The 17,795-nt window shown below is 42.2% G+C and overlaps 1 protein-coding gene across 11 annotated transcripts in view; it reads left to right on the top strand.

Moving 5' to 3' along the window:
* Positions 1-17,795, top strand: part of dab2ipb (DAB2 interacting protein b) — a 232,381-nt gene that overhangs the window by 98,149 nt on the left and 116,437 nt on the right. For 6 of the 11 annotated variants that reach the window (XM_074616865.1, XM_074616863.1, XM_074616867.1 and 3 more), the window contains one exon: positions 11,321-11,442. In XM_074616865.1, the coding sequence (XP_074472966.1) occupies positions 11,321-11,442 (122 nt within the window). The remainder of the gene's footprint in view (positions 1-11,320; positions 11,443-17,795) is intronic. The other 5 variants (XM_074616866.1, XM_074616864.1, XM_074616872.1 and 2 more) reach the window with 1 other exon arrangement.

Below are 17,795 nucleotides of genomic sequence, written 5' to 3'. Positions count from 1 at the left end.
GAGACCAGTTCTAGTTGTCTTGTACTTGAGGGGAAAAACAGAAAAGTGATGTATTTGTGAAGGAGGGAGGATGAGAGGCGGGGTGGACCAAGAGAAGATAGTCCTCCTCCAGGTAGAGACAACACAGTAAACACAGCTTGACAGCCTGTGATTTTTGCTGCACATTTCACCGGCCCACAGAGGATGTACTGTATGTGTGTGTGTTTGAATTATCCTCTGATTTTCCCTCCTGTCACAACACAAGAATTCTGCTTTCTCTTTGGAGGCTATTCTTCAGCACTCAGGGTATAGACTTCTTGAACTGCCAACGCGTGCTGCTGTTGATAACAGGATCCTGTACTCACACTCTCATTAGCTCGATGAGCACAGGTTGGATCATTTGTCCGCCTTCTTCCAACACCCTCTTTAAAGCGGCTATTATGAATATTTAAATATTAATAGTTGCTCAAGTGACTGTGTGTTTGTGAAAGTTGTTTCTCAGGAGTCACATTCTGCCAGCTAGTCTTTAGCTTATTTATCAATATATATAATTTAAGGTTATAAACCAGGACCTCCATCATTTGGAGTTGCTCATAAAAAGTGATACATTGAAAAAACAGCTGTTATTTCAATGTATCAGATACATATTTCAACAACATTTAAAGAGGCCCTATTTGTGCTTTTTCCCTTTCCTTTAGTGTATTATATAGTTTGTTTGTGCATGTAAAAGATCTGCAAAGTAAAGAAGCCCAAAGTCCATGCCAAAGGGAGTTACCCTCCCCCACAGAATCACTGCTCCTCAACTGCCTGAAACGCCTTGATGAAGTCCCACCTTTTCTTCTGTAACGTTGTGACGTCAACAAGTGACACATTTGCGTAATACCTGCCTTGCGGCTAGTTTTACATGCCCTCAAACAAAGCTAGTCAGAGCAGAGCTGGAGCTGAGTTTGGGCTGGTTGGCCAATCACAACAGTGGGCCAACTGACCAATCAGAAAAGACTGGGCTTTTCAATTATACACCTAAAAATAAGCATATTAGGTCCTCTTTAAAGGACCAGTGTGTAACAATTCAGGGGATCTATTGGCTGAAATGGAATATAATATTATGAAGTATGTTTTTCTTTAGTGTATAATCACCTGATAATAAGAATCGTTGTGTTTTCATTACCTTATAATAAGCCGTTTATGGAGTCCGCCATGTTGCACCGTCATGTCTCTACAGTAGCCCAGAACGAACAAACCGAACACTGTTAACTTTGCCTGCTTGGGCCGGAGTCGATAACGTTACTCGCTCTCGTCGCCGTCACTCTCTCTCTCTTGCTTCACCACTCACTTCCCTCATAGACACACACTTTATGCACTGGCTCTGCTCCAACTGGCTCTAGAGAGGGACATTCGCGCCATCGTAGCTCTCCAACATGCTTGGCACATGGGAGAGGCTTCAGTTGGTTGCAATCTCCTCACCTCTCCGCTACATACCGCCAGATCCTACACACTGGACCTTTAAGTAAATATACTGTAAGGATATTTTCAGTGGAGTAGAGGGACATTTAGTCATTTGTAAAAAGAAAAATAGACAAATGAAGTCAAAGTCAGCAGAGTGATATCTAGTGTAACAGCAGCAGTACAGTGTAGATACTGAATGTTCTTTTAAAGTGGCTATCATCTGTAGGCAGATTAATAATACCCTGTGCAACAACAACTTGCTTACTACAACCTTTGTGAATTTCCTCTTTCATCACGGAGCCACTTAGCACATCCAGCTCCTCGAGCGATAAAAGATCATACAGAACATCACTCCAGGCAAAAGAACATGTGTTCAGAAAGTCAACTGTCATTATTATTATTATATGAGCACACAGCACTTTGGCACAGCCACGCCAAAAATAAGTCGTTATGCAAAACGTTCCTGTTTTTTTCCCCTTTAGATGATGAACTAGATGCTATCAGTTGCCTGTCGGTCTTCTAACAGTTTTTGTGACACATTACCACCTGCCGGCCCAGCGTGTTCTTCCTCTGCACACCTCACGCATGAATCAGTTGTACTGTGTTCATCCTGTTTGTCTCGCCTTGATAGCAACGCACAAAACGTTTGGAAAATATTGAACAGCACTGTTAGTTTTCAGAAGTAGGAGAGGCGTTGAACCTTTCCTCCCCCCAACCTTTCGTCTACATAGCTGGAATATCCTGTTCTGTTGAGGTCTGAGAGGAAGGGAAGGTTAGCTGGCACTGGGCACTGGATGGAGCACGCCTGCTCGGGAAACACTAAGGAAACATGCAGTCTGACCTGTACCACTCAATGTTACTGGAGGGAAGGAAGATAGCTTCAGATACCATGGATGGATGGATGGATGGATGGATGGATGGATGGATGGATGGATGGATGGATGGATGGATGGATGGATGGATACCGTAGGTAGGTAGGTAGGTGGGTGATATGTAGGTAGGTAGGTAAGTAGGTAGGTAGGTAAGTAGGTAGGTAGGTAGGTAGGTAGGTGGGTGATATGTAGGTAGGTAGGTACAGTAGGTAGGTAGGTAGATAGATAGGTGGGTAGGTAGATAGGTGGGTGATATGTAGGTAGGTAGGTAGGTGGGTGGGTGATAGGTGGGTAGGTAGGTAGGGTTAGGGTTAGGGTTATAGGTGGGTAGGTAGGTAAACGTTTACAAACCTCCTCTGATTATTAATTGTGCACTGGTAGGATATAAACTATAGAAAATAGCAGCGAGCATGTCTCCAAATCTTGAACAGTGTCGGTGATGACGGCTTATAGCTGAAACGCGTTGGTTTGATTGCCCAGAATAAACCTAAAAGACTCTTTATCTGTGTGTGCCGGTGATTTGTTTCTTCTAGGCTATAAACTATCCCTTAGCTATAAAACAACAAAGGCATACATTTCATGGCTATCAGAAACTTTTAGAAAAACTTTTAACAACGAACTTGATCATCAGAAAATAATGCATCGTAATTATGAATGAAGCAATATCTGCCGTGATAAAAATCACCTGGGCTGTAATCCAATCTGTCTGGTGCTGTGGCTAATCTACCTAACGCCTGGTCACCATATCAAACACTGTAGATTACTTAACATAACGTTAGCTAACGGGCTCAGAGTTAATTTAGTTAGGGTATTATCACAGTGTAGCTAACTTACTAACGTTAGTCTGTTACTAACCTCAATCATATATGCATAAGAAGCTCCAGTCCACTATAAATCTAGCATAACATTAATGTAACTTGCATGCAAATAAATTATTGAATTAACATACAAATCAAACGTCAAATGTACCTTGAGAACACATGAAACATTAGCTAAATAACAAGGCTTTAATCACAGGGCTGTCCCCCTCATGACACACTGACAGTCTGGGAGTCCTGTAGAGAGTTTTCTCTCAGAGGAGACTTATTGTTGTCTGGGCCGTTATAAGAGTACAGGGAGTTATAAGAGGAGCCAAATGCCTGTTGATACGCAGAAGAAACTGTGTAGAATAATTAATCAACACACGTTTGAGGGTTCTGGTGTTCAAAACTACACTCAATGTAACCACCACATCTGCTATGTGTAATTGTGCCATAACAGCGCAACTGCAGCGGTGCGCTGTGCTGGCTCTCTGTATACTTATCTTGTGCACACAAATTAATGAATGAGTGGAACATGATAAACGTATGGCCCCGAATCAGTCCCCCGATTGTCTTTTACATTAACGATATTTCTTCTCAATAAAATGCAAAATCGATTTGAAGCCAAGTTTAACATAACTTAAACTTAACGTTAGCTTTCTAGCTAACATTTGACCAGCCAATAAGTTAGCTAAAAAGACTCGGGTAGCTTTCTTTGTGGGTTTTGTAGTGGCGGATGAAGTTGGATGTTGTGGTGGTCGCGTCACTGATTTTTGAGCTGCAGACCTGCATACCGCTGTTCTCTTCTTACTACCGTCATCAACAACATAATCATTGAATCCAAACTGTATTATTTTTGTACTCGACCCCTCCATGATAGCTCGCTGCCTCCTGCGTTGGCCTCTGCTGCGTCCTAGTAGGTTACCAGGTTTGCTTGCATTGTACTAGAAATCACCCGATGTTTCAAAAACAAAACGTAACTTCTCAATATCTAGAAAAATTAAAATATTTAATAAAAAAAAGTCAGTCCTTTCGAGTCATCTGTGTCATGTCTAAGTCACGTCTCAAGTCATGAATACCAAGTCAAAGTCAAGTCGAGTCTTTATCAATGTTAGTCAAGCAAGTCTCAAGTCCTCAAATTTGCGACTCGAGTCTGACTCGAGTCAAGTCATGTGGGTAGATAGATAGGTAGATAGATAGATAGGTTGATAGATAGCCTACTGTATATAGGTGGGTAGGTGGAACAGGAGTAAAGCTTAGATTAGCATGAAATAATGTACACTTCATATCTTGTTTGTTTAATCTGTACAAAATGTGAAATGACAACCAGGACAAGGAAACGATGAGTTGCACAAGCTTGAAATGTTTCTTTGTCTGGTTGCCTGGCAACCTTAATGTGCTGAACAGACCCCCCATTAACCCACAACACAAGAGATGAGATACAGCGAGTTCATTAGTGAGTTTAAGAGGTGCTAATAGATGTTAGATAATAGATACTTCTGGAGACTGCTTCCAGTCTTTATGCTAAGCTAAGCTAACCGCCTGCTGTCTCTATGCACACTTAGTTTACAGACATGAGAGTGGTACAATCTGTTACCATGAAACTCTCGGCAAGAGAGACAATACTTTCCCAAAAAGTCCAACTCTTCTCTATCCGATAATCAGAGCATTAATATCTACAGCAAACAATGAGTTGCTATTGGTGCCTTCAGATGGGGGGGTGTTTACCGGGTTCATATGAACACCCCCCTCTTGTGTTATTCAAGACCTCGTAAGTGGAAAGGTCCTGAAAGCTCTGAGTTTATGAGTTGTGTGTCTTGTCAGAAATGGCGGAGGCCATGGAAGTTAATTTTGCGGTGCATAATAAGTAAATACATAGTAATTTTAGTTGTATATTGTTTTTCTTCATAATTTTATAATAGGTCTGAGAAAAATGTTGATATTCCCAACGGCCTCCTCTTTTCTCCTCTGACATTATGTCTATGCATTTCCTGCATTATGTTACCTACTTGTTAACTTGCTAAATTGTTGGCCTCTGTGGCTTTTAGCGTCGACAGTAACGTTAATATTGCCGTTGCTTAGCAGCGGTGTTCTCAAGACTTAACCACTTGAATGCTGAGCACATGGTGTCCACGACTTCCCGTGTTGTAAACACGAGCTCACCAGATTCATTTGAAGGCACCACTAGTAAAGATATAGAGGACAATGAAGTCGCTCTCCCTCTGTGTGTGTTGTAATCTCAGCTTCTCTGTGCTACATAGCCGGGCCGGAAGAGCGTGCCTTTTAGTGCATGTGAGCGTGCCCTACTAGCTAGCTCACGGCTGCCGCTGTGCACGGCTCTTCTACGGCAGTTACCGCTTATAATGCCGTCCCGACCGGCAGCGTCATCGTGGTAGCATAGCGCCCACACCCCGGTTCCCCCTCAGGTCAACATTGTTAGCTCTGTCAACATAGTTGCCGTTGTTTGCGCTGTTAACACTGTTAGTCGCCATGTTGAGAGCTGTGTGGAGGCAATAGATATGCTCTGATTCCCGTATTGAGCACCTTTAAGACTGAGTTCTTCATTTAGTTTAATGTTTTATTTAACAAGACACATTCACTCCTGGGCTGCACTGCCCCTATCTCTGTTGGCCAGACCGAGACACACACACACTCCTGTGCACACACAAAATGCAGGTGACTATCATCTATGCAGTCTGTGCCGCTTTAGCCCCCCCCAGGGCTCTCAATGGCATTTTCAGGGTCCCATTAAACAACTGTGAGCAAGCCTGGAGGTGGGTGGAATGGAGACGGAGAGACGGCTCTATTTGTGGGCAGATGGTGATGGAGGAGGGAGAGGCGGCGGTATGACTTTTTGGGGGAAATGTGAATAACAGCGAGAGAGGTGCAACGAGGAGGTAACGACAGATGAGAAATGGATTTGATTTAGGAGATGAAGTTGTGATGATACAGTAAGAAAATATAGAGATGGAGGTTTGAAGAGGACATTAATCTGAGTGCACGCAGATGGAAGAAAGTGGATTGGTGAAGGAGAGTGACAATTATATGATCGTGATGAGAAAGAGAAAGTGGAAGATAAGGAAATGTGATATACAGGGAATAGATTGGAAATAAGGTCAATATAACACAATAGGTGGCCTTAAGGCCTCCACAGCTGGTAGTTAAAAGATACCTCACCCTCTGTGGGCCCTCTGACCCTTTGATTGGCCTTACAAAATAGAGAATTGCATGCTAGATGCTCCCTCATAAACCTTCAGATATCGCTTAATAAACAGTGTTAGACATTCCTTTAAACGGGGGGTGTTAACAATCTGAAAGCAGCCACCACATGCACTTTAAAACAGCTCTTTGATGATTTACTTCAGTTGTGTTTGAATTGAAGTTTTATTGGGTGTCTGTTGACTGTTTGCTGTTGGTTAGAGGGTTAGAGTCAGACACACAGGAGCGAGTTATAGCGAGGGACATTTTCCATGCATTTGTAGAGATGCATTACACGCAGATGGTGACAACAAGTAGAAGCGCGCACTGTAATTTCACACAGCAATTAGTTCACAACTAAATGATGTGTGTTTGCGTGTGTGAGCTTTCCTCTGAGCGCTCGTAGCAGCCAGCTGTGTACAAGTGGGGAGATTTCCGTTAAAGGAATTAAGGAGACTAGAGGGGTAAATCCAGTGAGTGCAGGAATCATTTGTGACAAGAGAAGCAGAAATTCACACTGCTGACTTAATTCAGTCAATGCTCATGATTACCTTATCAGCTACTATTTACTCATGATTGATTTTCAGATTTAAAGGATTAAATACTCTTGTTGTCATGGCAGCAGACGTTTCAATGCCACCATATTTGTTTGTTTTAATGAGGAAGTGAGGCAGATTTTTTGAAAAGCAGTTTTTATTAAATGTTGCACCATGATAATGGATTGAGCAGGTTTTCATGTGCCCACTATCCCACGCATTCATTCCCTAACATCATTTAGAGGGATTTAGAGTGTTTTTAGACGGCCCCTTGTAACATTTTATCCAGAGCTGCCACCCAATGAGACAACTGAAGTTCTACAAATGAAGAGTCAGATGTTGGAAAACCTCCATCAGACAGTCTTAGTGTTGCCAAGTCCAGACACACATCATTAATATATCGCTAGAGGCTTATGATCCCATTCGTTTCTATCCATGAAACAGCCTCCAGGAACAGGACTCTGTCACACTGCTTCAAATGCAGAAACTGTCATTGAGACTTTGTACGTGTGGTCGTGGCCTTTTGGACGTACAGTTACAATAAGGTTAGACATGGGCTAAGGTAGAATAGTCAAAAGAATTACGTCCTAATGTCTTTTCCTTGACCTTGATGGAAAACATCATAAGGTCAAGGAAAGATGAGAAGGAGAATTCATAAGGACTTAGGAAAAGACAACCGCGGTGCGGAGAGAATCTGACTGCAGTTACATGACGGAGAGGTGACCGGCTGGATGTTTTAGTTTTTATTTATTTATTTATTTTTTAGCAACTTTATTTATAACACAGCAAATGGAATCCTGTCCAAAACAGAATTACACCTCCTAAGAAGGATGTCTTCAATTTATCCGTAGTGTGGGATTCCACAGCCACGCTGAATGTTACTGACGACCCAATGGTGCGTCGCTTTAAATGTTTCTGTTCATAAAGGATGGTTCAGTGTATCCTATACTAAAGGAGATAAGGAAGGAAGAATTGAAGCACCTTTCCTGCTACCTGCTCTTATCATGGCTGCCCCTTAGATACTTCCAGGTCATTTCACTCAGTTTGGGACCATTTGAAGCAAAAAAGACTATTCGTCCGCAGTCTTGAACTTAAGTCAGGCTTAAGTCTCAAAAATGAAGACTTGGCGCTTGACTTAGAGTTGACTGCTGTCTGATTACAACTATCTGAGACTCAACACCCTAAACACTTGATTTAGCATTTGAAAATAAGATAATTTAAGCCTTAAATTTTGACTGGTAAACTTCTAGAAAAAATAAATAGATGTTGCCACTACAGGTAGGGCTCGCATGACCATACACCTTCCATATTTCATTGTTAGACCTCTTCATAGGAATGACTGAGTGACATTTTAAAGGTCAGGATTCAGAGACCTTAAAGTCTTGACTTTGCTTATGAAGACTTACTTGACATGAACTCTCCGTCAAGGACTTGAGACTTGCTCTGACAGACTTCATACCACCTCTCATCAGACACGTCCTGCTGAGTCTTTACATGTCTCTGTGACTCAAAGACCAAGCCAGTTTAAAATCAAGTCCTCCTCACCTCCACAGAGCAGTGGATCACTGCTCAGAGGATCCAGATGGTTCCGTTTTTCAATTACAGAGATGTGATTTTGCGACACAGGATGTCTGTTCCGTGTCAGAGAATGTCGTGTTCGGCTGCTGTTTGTTGTGGACTGCGTTTATGTTCATGTTAAGATGAGAATTCTGGTAGTCGGGATGCCGGCCAGTGCTCTGCACAGCAGGAGGTGCTATTCCGCCATTCCTTCTTCAATTACAATGTGCGCTAATTCAGTCAACCAGCCTGTTCAACAGCAGACAACAGCTAACTTAGCACAGCTCAGCTTGACAAGCTAGTAGAAAGGATAGCACTGACACACTCCAAGTGTGTGTTCTTGTGTGTGTGTGTGTGTGTGTGTGTGTGTGGCTTATTAGAGATGCTCTATATGTAAATGTCATATGACTCTTGGTATGTTCAATTTGAAACCATTATCATTGCAGTATGGGATCACTACAGTCCTCATTTAGCTGAAGCCAGTATTTATACCAGAATATACACAATCATGTCTCTTTTCTTTGTTCAGTTGCATATTTTGACGTGAAGTCAAGCACTGTCAAGTTCAGTACTGTTATGTCATATATTGGCCAAATCATATCACATTTTGATTTTACAGATAAGTTTTGAAGTCTGATGAAGACTTCTGATCCGGCTTTGTGAAGATACCAAGTGTTCACTGCTTTCAAATCAGTCACGTTAATCAATAAAGTTTACCCAAACGCTTTGATAACGTTATGGGTTGATAGTCTGGTGCCAAATCTGGAGATGCTTGGATCGTCAGTCAGAGGGGAGCTCACACTCCGAGTCCTTCTACATATTCTATACTACAGTGTAGTGTGTGAGTGGAGGAGAGGAGAGGTTTGCTTCATAATTTCATCCTCATTAGAGTCACACTGCCACACACACTTAACACTAATTTCATTAGTTTCCAGTGTTGCAGACAGTCAAAGATGTAATTTAAATAATGTGACACGGTCTCAGTGACACAACGACCCAGCATGTTTCAGAAGATTATATCAGTGTATCTGACCTAGTTCGACACATTTTCATCCACACTTTTAGGCTTGTTTTTCATATTTAATATATGTTTTTAATAAATCTGTTGCCCTAACTGGGACCTTCATTATGTTAGAATGTGTTGTGCTCAAAGTTGCAGCTCATGTACAGAACATACTGGGCTAAACAATTTTCCAATCATCATTTGGGGTTATAGAAGTCCACCAAATGTTGATAGTTTGCTCTGTATCTGATGAGCTAGCAGTTAGCAGTGATGGCTGTCTGAAACCTGTGGAGACACGTGTGCTCAACATCACTCGCATTCCTCTCGGACATGTCCAGATTTGCTGCTTCCGCACGCACGCACGCACAGTCTTCGACTCCACAAGTGTTTCACAACTCTTTCATACTGCTCTGATGCTATGCTGCACTGTGTGTGTAATTAAAAATTGAAAAGCGATTAATGGCATGATTGTCCATAGTTAATCGTGATTAATCGCAAATTAGTTGCGCATTTTTTTATATGTTTAAAATGTGCCTTAAAGGGAGATTTGTCAAGTATTTAATATTCAAATATGCTGCTTTATGCAAATGTATGTATATAGTTATTATTGGAAATCGATTAACACCACCAAGGTAGCGTGAGGTTGGAGCATTGGAGCATCATGGTTGGTACCACTGGATTCATTAGGTTTTGTAGTTTCATATGATACCAATATATTCACTCTAGATTTAAAACTGAGCCTGTTACAACCTCCGAAACATTGATTGCATTAATGCGTTAAAGAAATTGGTGGCATTAAAACTAATTTGTGTTAAAGGGTTATTATGGCGTTAACTTTGACAGCCCTAGTTAACAGATAAGTTTAGTAAACAGAGAAAGGAGAAAGGATGGGAACGTCAGGAATGGAAAGCAGCCTTTCACTCCCTGACTGGACTCGTTTAGGAATAGAACACAGTTCAGTGATGCACAGAGAATCACTTATTCTTGCATGTTCTCACACACATGCCTTTCATCTGTAATGCACAAGCACATGTTGAATGTTTGAAACACCTCCAGGCTAAGGTTTGGGTCTGTCATGGTTAAATATGTCTCACCCATATCAAAGCTTTCACTGGCAGCAGTCTGAGTCAACCCAAACTCCACACCCTCGCTCAAAGCTCTACCTCTGCTTCTGTTTGTACTTTGGAAAGAGCTTAGCTCGCTGTTTCCTCTTGCTTGCAGTTTTTATGCTAAGCTAAGCTAATCGTTTCCTTTAGCTCCATAGCTAACGGACAGAAATCAAAGTGGTATCGATCTTCTTGTGTAATGGTACGTGTACTCAGGGGTGTTTTTGGACACGAGGGATCACCTCGCTTCCCTGCATTGGACGCTTGATGGGCTGCCACTAGACACCTGATTGGCCGAACATTTTCCCTCATGGGCTGCTGCTCCCAGCTTTCAAACCGGAACCAGCTTGCGTGGAAACTTCTTTTACCTTTTATTACGAAAATAGTTCACCGAAATGTGTTTCTGAAAACATTTTATGCGAGAAATAAGCCGTGCAGTTGGTGAAGCTCGTTATTTTTTATGGACAACGGTTAGTTTAAACGCTTGTCAGGAGTTTCCAGAGGTGGCGAGTCACGCCGTACGCCCCTGATTTGCATAAAGTAGCCTAGAATTCAACTTTATGCAAATGAGAAGCGGCCGACGTGACGCCCTGTCTCTCGAATTGTGCCGCCACGCTACCAGAATGCATTGCACGGCTGCTTACATAGACAATGAATAGCGTGGTGAGGATGGATCCTGTGGACACCTACCATAACTCTCAGCAAGAAAGCGAATAATTGTATTTCCCAAAATGTTGAGCTATTCTTACAATGTGAAATCAGTCTTTAAATTGTGAAAAATATGTGTTAAACATATATTTGATATGTTCATCTCTGTTTGCAGAGTCTCCTCCAGAGAGGACGGGACGCCGACGCAGCATGCCAGGCAGCTCCTCAGACAAGAACACCCCCACCATGGAGGCCACGTCCACTGCTGCCACACCTTTCAGAGTCACCGTGAGTACTGTGAGTTTGTCTTTATGTATCGTCTCTTGTCCTCTTTATCCGTTTTACTCTCTGACTCTTTGTCTCCGTCTCCACCTTAGAAGACTCTTAGCTGTAGATCAGAGTCTCCAGTAGGCTGGTCTGGTGTCCAGATGGACCCGTGCCAATCTGAAACTAATTTACTTCAAATGTTGAAATGGGGCCTTTGATGTTGGGCGTCTACACATCACACATCACACATCACACATCGTGGGTTCATGTTCAGCACACCACCCTTCTTTTTACATCCTGTGAGATTTTTCATTGCATCTCACACTCTCATCTCACACACACTCCCACACCTGTGCACGCACAGCACAGTCACTCACTCGCTTCTAAGCAAACTGTCTCTCTTCCACACACACAGAGCAGTCCTTTGTCTGTCATCCTGCTCTAATTCAGATCCGGTATGCTTTCTGCCATGTTTAATTCACTAAACAGCCAGTTAATGAAGCAAAACATTCCGCCATGAGTCATCACTTTCAAGCTAATTAACAATTAGCAGTGCATATTTCCATTAATAAATAATGAGTGGTGAGATGACGACCTGGAGGTGAACTGTAAACAGTAGATGCTAGGCCAGCAGGGCCAAGAGCACTCAGCACTCACTCTCATAAACAGTCCTCCAACTTCATGTCAACCGTCAGCCTTTGTAAAGGCTTGGCAGGTACACTAATGGGCCACGCTAAGGGCTAAAATACATTATGTTATTTCTGAAAATAGTAAAGATCTACTCATTTCTTTAATTTTTCTCTATCAGCCATCTTCAGCACTCAAAGTTTCACCATTCGGTAGTGTTCAGTCTGTACAAAAAACACATCGGGATGCCTCTAAGGCTTAGTGAAAGCCCACAGTGAATAAAAAGAGCCGCTGGTGTTGGACCACCTGCAGAGTGAGAATAAAGTGTCTCATGAAACAGTTTTAACTTTATTTTAGGAGGTGCACATATAAAATCACCACCACCTGATGAGCTAGAGATTGCCGAGCTCTCATCTGTTCATTAGGGATGTCACAGTGAGGAAAGTTTCCCCACCGTTAAATAAACTTGCGACAGCAGCGGTGTTACAGATTACACCGATCATTTTACAAGATAACGCTCAATGTATATACAGCGCTTACTTTAATCTTTAACGTTGGATGGGATAGGACGAGTAGTTTTAAAGCTAGAGCGGAGATACTGGTATCATATGAAACTAGACTAAACCTAAACCTCAGGAATCCATCGGTACCAACCATGTCATACTAGCTTGTCGCGAAGGAGGTTAAATAACGCTCCAAACTTACGCAAAATATATATACATACATTTACATAAAGCAGCATATTTGCCCACTCCCGTGTTGATAAGAGTATTAAATACTTGACAAATCTCCATTTAAGGTACATTTCGAACAGATAAAAAAATTATTTTCAATGTGATTAATCGTGATTAACTATTTTAATCATTTGACAGCCCTAGTTTAAATCCTAAATATTGCCAAATAGGCACTTTTGCTTTTCACTTTGACACCAAATCCTCCGCCATCGTCTCGTCTGTCAACTCTCTCTCGTCCCGTGTGAGAAATCTGACTCCTGCTACTCTGGGCTGAGACTCCATGCGGAGCAGACACCTTCACTTTCTGTTTGTTGCGTCCGTTGTCTGACTATTTATTGATGACGCTCCGCCTATACACGAAAATTAACTCATTGGGTTTTATTTCTGTAAAAAAAAAAAAAGCAAAGTGACATTCATTGTGAATGTGAAATGAGTCATTGAACCATTTTATTTTGATATGACCAGGGATCAATGAGTGGATATAGAGAGATGTAAAAAACAAAAAGATGAAGAGTAAAAACCCTGTAGGAGACAGAAAGGGTCAGATAGAGGGGCTAAACATTGATCAAGTGTCTCTTCCACAGCTCCTTGTACTCTCCAAGGAGGAGAGAGAGAGAGAGAGAGAGAGAGAGAGAGAGAGAGAGAGAGAGAGAGAGAGAGAGAGAGAGAGAGAGAGGACCACTTAAAGGTCACATATTATACTCCATTTAAACTAGTTATTATAGGTCTCAGACACCTCCAAACCATGTCTCTGAAGTTTTTTTTTCAAAAAAACAATCAGATCATGCATTCCAGCATGTCTCTATAACCTCTGTTTCAGCCCATTTCCAAAAGTGCTGATTTCTGTGTCTGTAGCCTCTGTCTCCTCCCACTCTGCTCTGATTGGTCAGCGTTTTCTGTCAATCAAACGTCCTCAACAACACAGCGTCACCCTCCCCGCCCCCCTCGCGGCCTGAGAGCAGGGAGAGAGAGGAGCTAGAATAGAGCTTATAAACCACTTTAAAGTTTATGAACCAGAAACTTCACCCAGCGCACGTTACCGGAGGAATCTGATCAGAAATCGGCGACACATGATGAACATCTGCGGTCCAGATTCCAGGTTTTCCTGACGGTTTCTCTCAGGTAAATAATACTATTTATATCTCTGTTAGTTAGCTCAGTGTTTACCTCATGCATCAACTCTGTAAACCGTAAACATACACTCTGTTTTACGTCTGTCTTTACAGATCCATCTGTGAGAAATGACCGACAGAATCATCCCAGAGGAGAGCAGACAGCTGAGAGCAGACAGCTGTGGGCAGATGGGAGATACAGAGCTAACCCGTTAGCATGTAGCTACATGCTAACGGGTTAGCTCTGTTTACATGGAGATACAGAGCTAACCCGTTAGCATGTAGCTACATGCTAACGAGAGCAGACAGCTGTGGGCAGATGGGAGATACAGAGCTAACCCGTTAGCATGTAGCTAACCCGTTAGCATGTAGCTACATGCTAACGGGTTAGCTACATGCTACCGCTATGACACGGTGTGTAAACACAGCGACCATCAGGGTGGAAAATAGAAGATGTGAAACAGTAGTCAGTTCATTATTTCTGCTAAAAGATAAATGTATGGAAGATCAGAGTAATGGTATATTATTTACAGTAGTAGCTGTCTCTGTGTTACCATGACTACAGACCACCGGAGCTTAGCTTACCATAGTTTACCAGAGCTGAAGACTTTCTCCTGTACCATGTTAACATAACTAACTAACAGGTGGGATGATTACAAATGCTGTGAATAATTAATATTGTCATCTGTCTACTCAAATAAAGTTTGACTGTGAAACAGAAATGTGTTGTGTTGCTTACAAGTCACTATTTACTACCTGTACTCTGCTACATGCATGACATCAAATATATATAATATATAAATATCATCTGTTGGAACAGTGTAATTACATAAAGCCTTTGTGAAAGAACATGTTATATTTAGATGATGGGAGTACATGAAGCCTGTTCTGCTGGTTCTTGCAGACTAACAGTAGGAGCTACTTTGCTCAAGTTCGGTTGAGGAGGAGAGACAGTGACGCGCTGTGGGGCGGGGTCAGCTACTGAAGGTTCTCTCTGGTTCGACCAGGAAACCCTTACATGGCTTGCAATTCTCAAATGACGTCAGAATACAAGGAAAAAAGCTAATTTTTTTTCTGCACCCATTTCCGGACAAACGGAGGAGGAGAAAAAGAGAGAGGATGGTCTTTTATGATACTATGGTGGCCTGTAGACACACTGGGGACAGATATTGATGTTTAAAAGACATGGAAAAGTGCATTTTGCATAATAGGTGACCTTTAACTAACCTCTAAGCAGCAGTAACTTCTTGCACAAAGAAGCTTCTCTGGACGATGTTTGACCCTTTTTCCTCGCACCGCCCCCTCCTGGCCTCTGATGGTAGCACAGTTCCCCATCGCAACTTTTTCATCAACTTTTGTTTGATGCAAACTAGTAAACAAAAAACATTTGACTAAAGAGAAACACACAATAGATAGAGTATGTACATGGATGGATAGTTGGATGAGATACAGGCATGATGGCACACACACATGTAGGGACGTGAACCTGAAGACATCCAGGCAGGCGATCGTATCCTCCTCCTCTTCCTCTCCTGCATCTCCCTCTTTTAGCAATGACAAACCACCCCTCGCTTCTCTCCCTCCAGTGAAAAGAGTTGTGGTGACATCTAAAGTACCCCTCCTAGGCCTTGAGCTAAATCTGTCAAAATGTTTTTCTCTCATGTTCTTTGCAGAGACTGGGTTCAATGTCTGCGCACACAAATGGATGCCACACACACACACACACACACACTCACACACACACTCTCACACACTCTCACACACTCACACTCATAAGCACATCCTCCAGCGCTTCTCAAAAACAATTTCTCCCCAGTAGGCATGGAAGGAAACTAAAATCTCTCCAAAGCCTAATCTTCCACAGCCAATTCAGAAATAGTAGCAGATTGCATACATTAAATATAAAAAAGTTCCAACTCTGTAGTTTCTCTTATTCAGTACTTGTTTAAAGAGCAGACAAACAAGCCTTATCTAAGTCTGTCACGTCCGCGTCCCGCTGATTGCAGTAGCTGGCTGGATTGATTCTCAATTGTGACTTAGCTCCTTATCCAATCTCTCCCCGACTCCATCCCCCCCCACTACCTCCCCTCTCCTCTCAGATAATAGCAGGGGGTCTAATTGGACAGGTATGTCTCTTGTTTTCATCAGGTTGTGCTAGAGGAGGACAAGAGAGGTTGATGTGGAAGCAGGGAACACCCTGCTGATTGTCCAGGCACTGATTCTATCAGCCCCCATTAGGGGAGCCTGGAATTGCCAAGTCGAGGGAATAGAATTAACTTGTTGCAAGCATTTGCTTTAATTTCATGAAGAAAAAAAGACAACTAAAAAAAGCCCAGCGATAAAATTGAGCTGTCCTCTTAGTGCTGATTTAAAGGGCTTGGCTGAGACAGGCTGAGATTACAATCAAGTATGCAAGGCTGTACACACATGGGGTAGGCTAACGCACATTTGACACTGTAAATAACATAGTAAATATGGAGCAACACATTGTGTAAGCCAGGGCTGGAGGGTTGGTGACACCCAGCCTCTCCTCCTCTTCCAGGATGCATGTTGAGTCAGATTAATCCGTCCCCTCCTTCCACTAATTAGCTGTCAGCCGTAGAAATGTGGAATAATGAAAGAGCTCATTGAAATGCACGCTAACATGTGACACTGTAATGCCTCCTGTCAGGTGGCACTGGCCGTAATAGCCTTATCAGGTTTCTGTGTGTTTGCAAATTGAAACGTAAAGGGTCAAACATGACTTCAAATCCAATGATATTTATGAACCCAACGGATATTAATTAACGGAGGGATGTCAACAGTATTCAGCACTCCTGGGATGACGTATTATTGTAGGCCAACCAGGAAGTTAGCATCGCCCCCGTTCCCTCCACAAAAAGACAATGTGGATTTTGGATTATTGCAGAAAATAATCTCTGTGGCAAACAAACATTTATGATACTTACACGTTTTGTTCAGCAAGATAATCTCCATAAACAAACACCACTTTTAGGATTTTTGAAGAGTAAATGCAATCGGCATAAGTAAAAAGCTAACGAACTACACCACGGTGGCATGAGTAAACACAACGACGCTGTAAAGGAGGACGAGTCGGCGTGATGGCGTTTAGTCTCATTGAGCCACTTGTTAGCAACCACCTTTTTTAAGACACATAAAGGCTTCAGAATTCACGAGTGGGATATTTATTGATGTATTTTAAATCATAGAACAAAACGTTAAAGTCTCTTCAGCTTGTGTTAACCACAGACATGATTTCATCCATCTAACTAAAAACCCATTGACTTCCAGATGAGGGAACAGGAAGTGCTAAAATAATAACTCATTTCTGGGTTTTAAGGACTCATTCCTGTAGCAGTGGTTCTCAACCTTTTTCGTGTTAAGGACCTCTAAATTGAGACACATTAGGTCACGGACACCCATTTTTATAAGATTTTGCTTCAGGGACCTCCATCTGAAAAGAACTTGGTTAGATATGATTAAGACCAGAATTTTATACTTGTCAACTACAGTTGAGGAGATAACCGTGGAGGAAGTGAAACCTCTCATCAGAGTAGACACTCTTAGGACTCTTCTCTCACATTGGGCTCATTCTATAGTTAATACAAACAATTCCCCATTTTTCTGGGGACCCCCTGGAACTCTCTCAAGGACCCCTGAGGGTCCCCGGACACCTGGTTGAGAACCACTGCTGTATTGAAACTTTTTTTTCAGTCATGCATTGATACAGTATTTATAGGTATTATTCAACCAAGCTCACAAGTCAATTTACGCATTTCTTTACCGCACAATAGAACAATGACGTGATGTATGACATCTCATTATAGGTGTCAGTTTTCATTGTGTACATCTGGAGTCACGGGCCACGTCAGCTTTTAGATACATACGGCAAGCAAGACATAATGGGGAG

Source organism: Sebastes fasciatus, chromosome 19 (genome assembly GCF_043250625.1).
Source record: "Sebastes fasciatus isolate fSebFas1 chromosome 19, fSebFas1.pri, whole genome shotgun sequence".
Classification (NCBI taxonomy): Eukaryota; Metazoa; Chordata; class Actinopteri; order Perciformes; family Sebastidae; genus Sebastes; species Sebastes fasciatus.
This window is presented reverse-complemented; position numbering and strand designations above follow the sequence as displayed.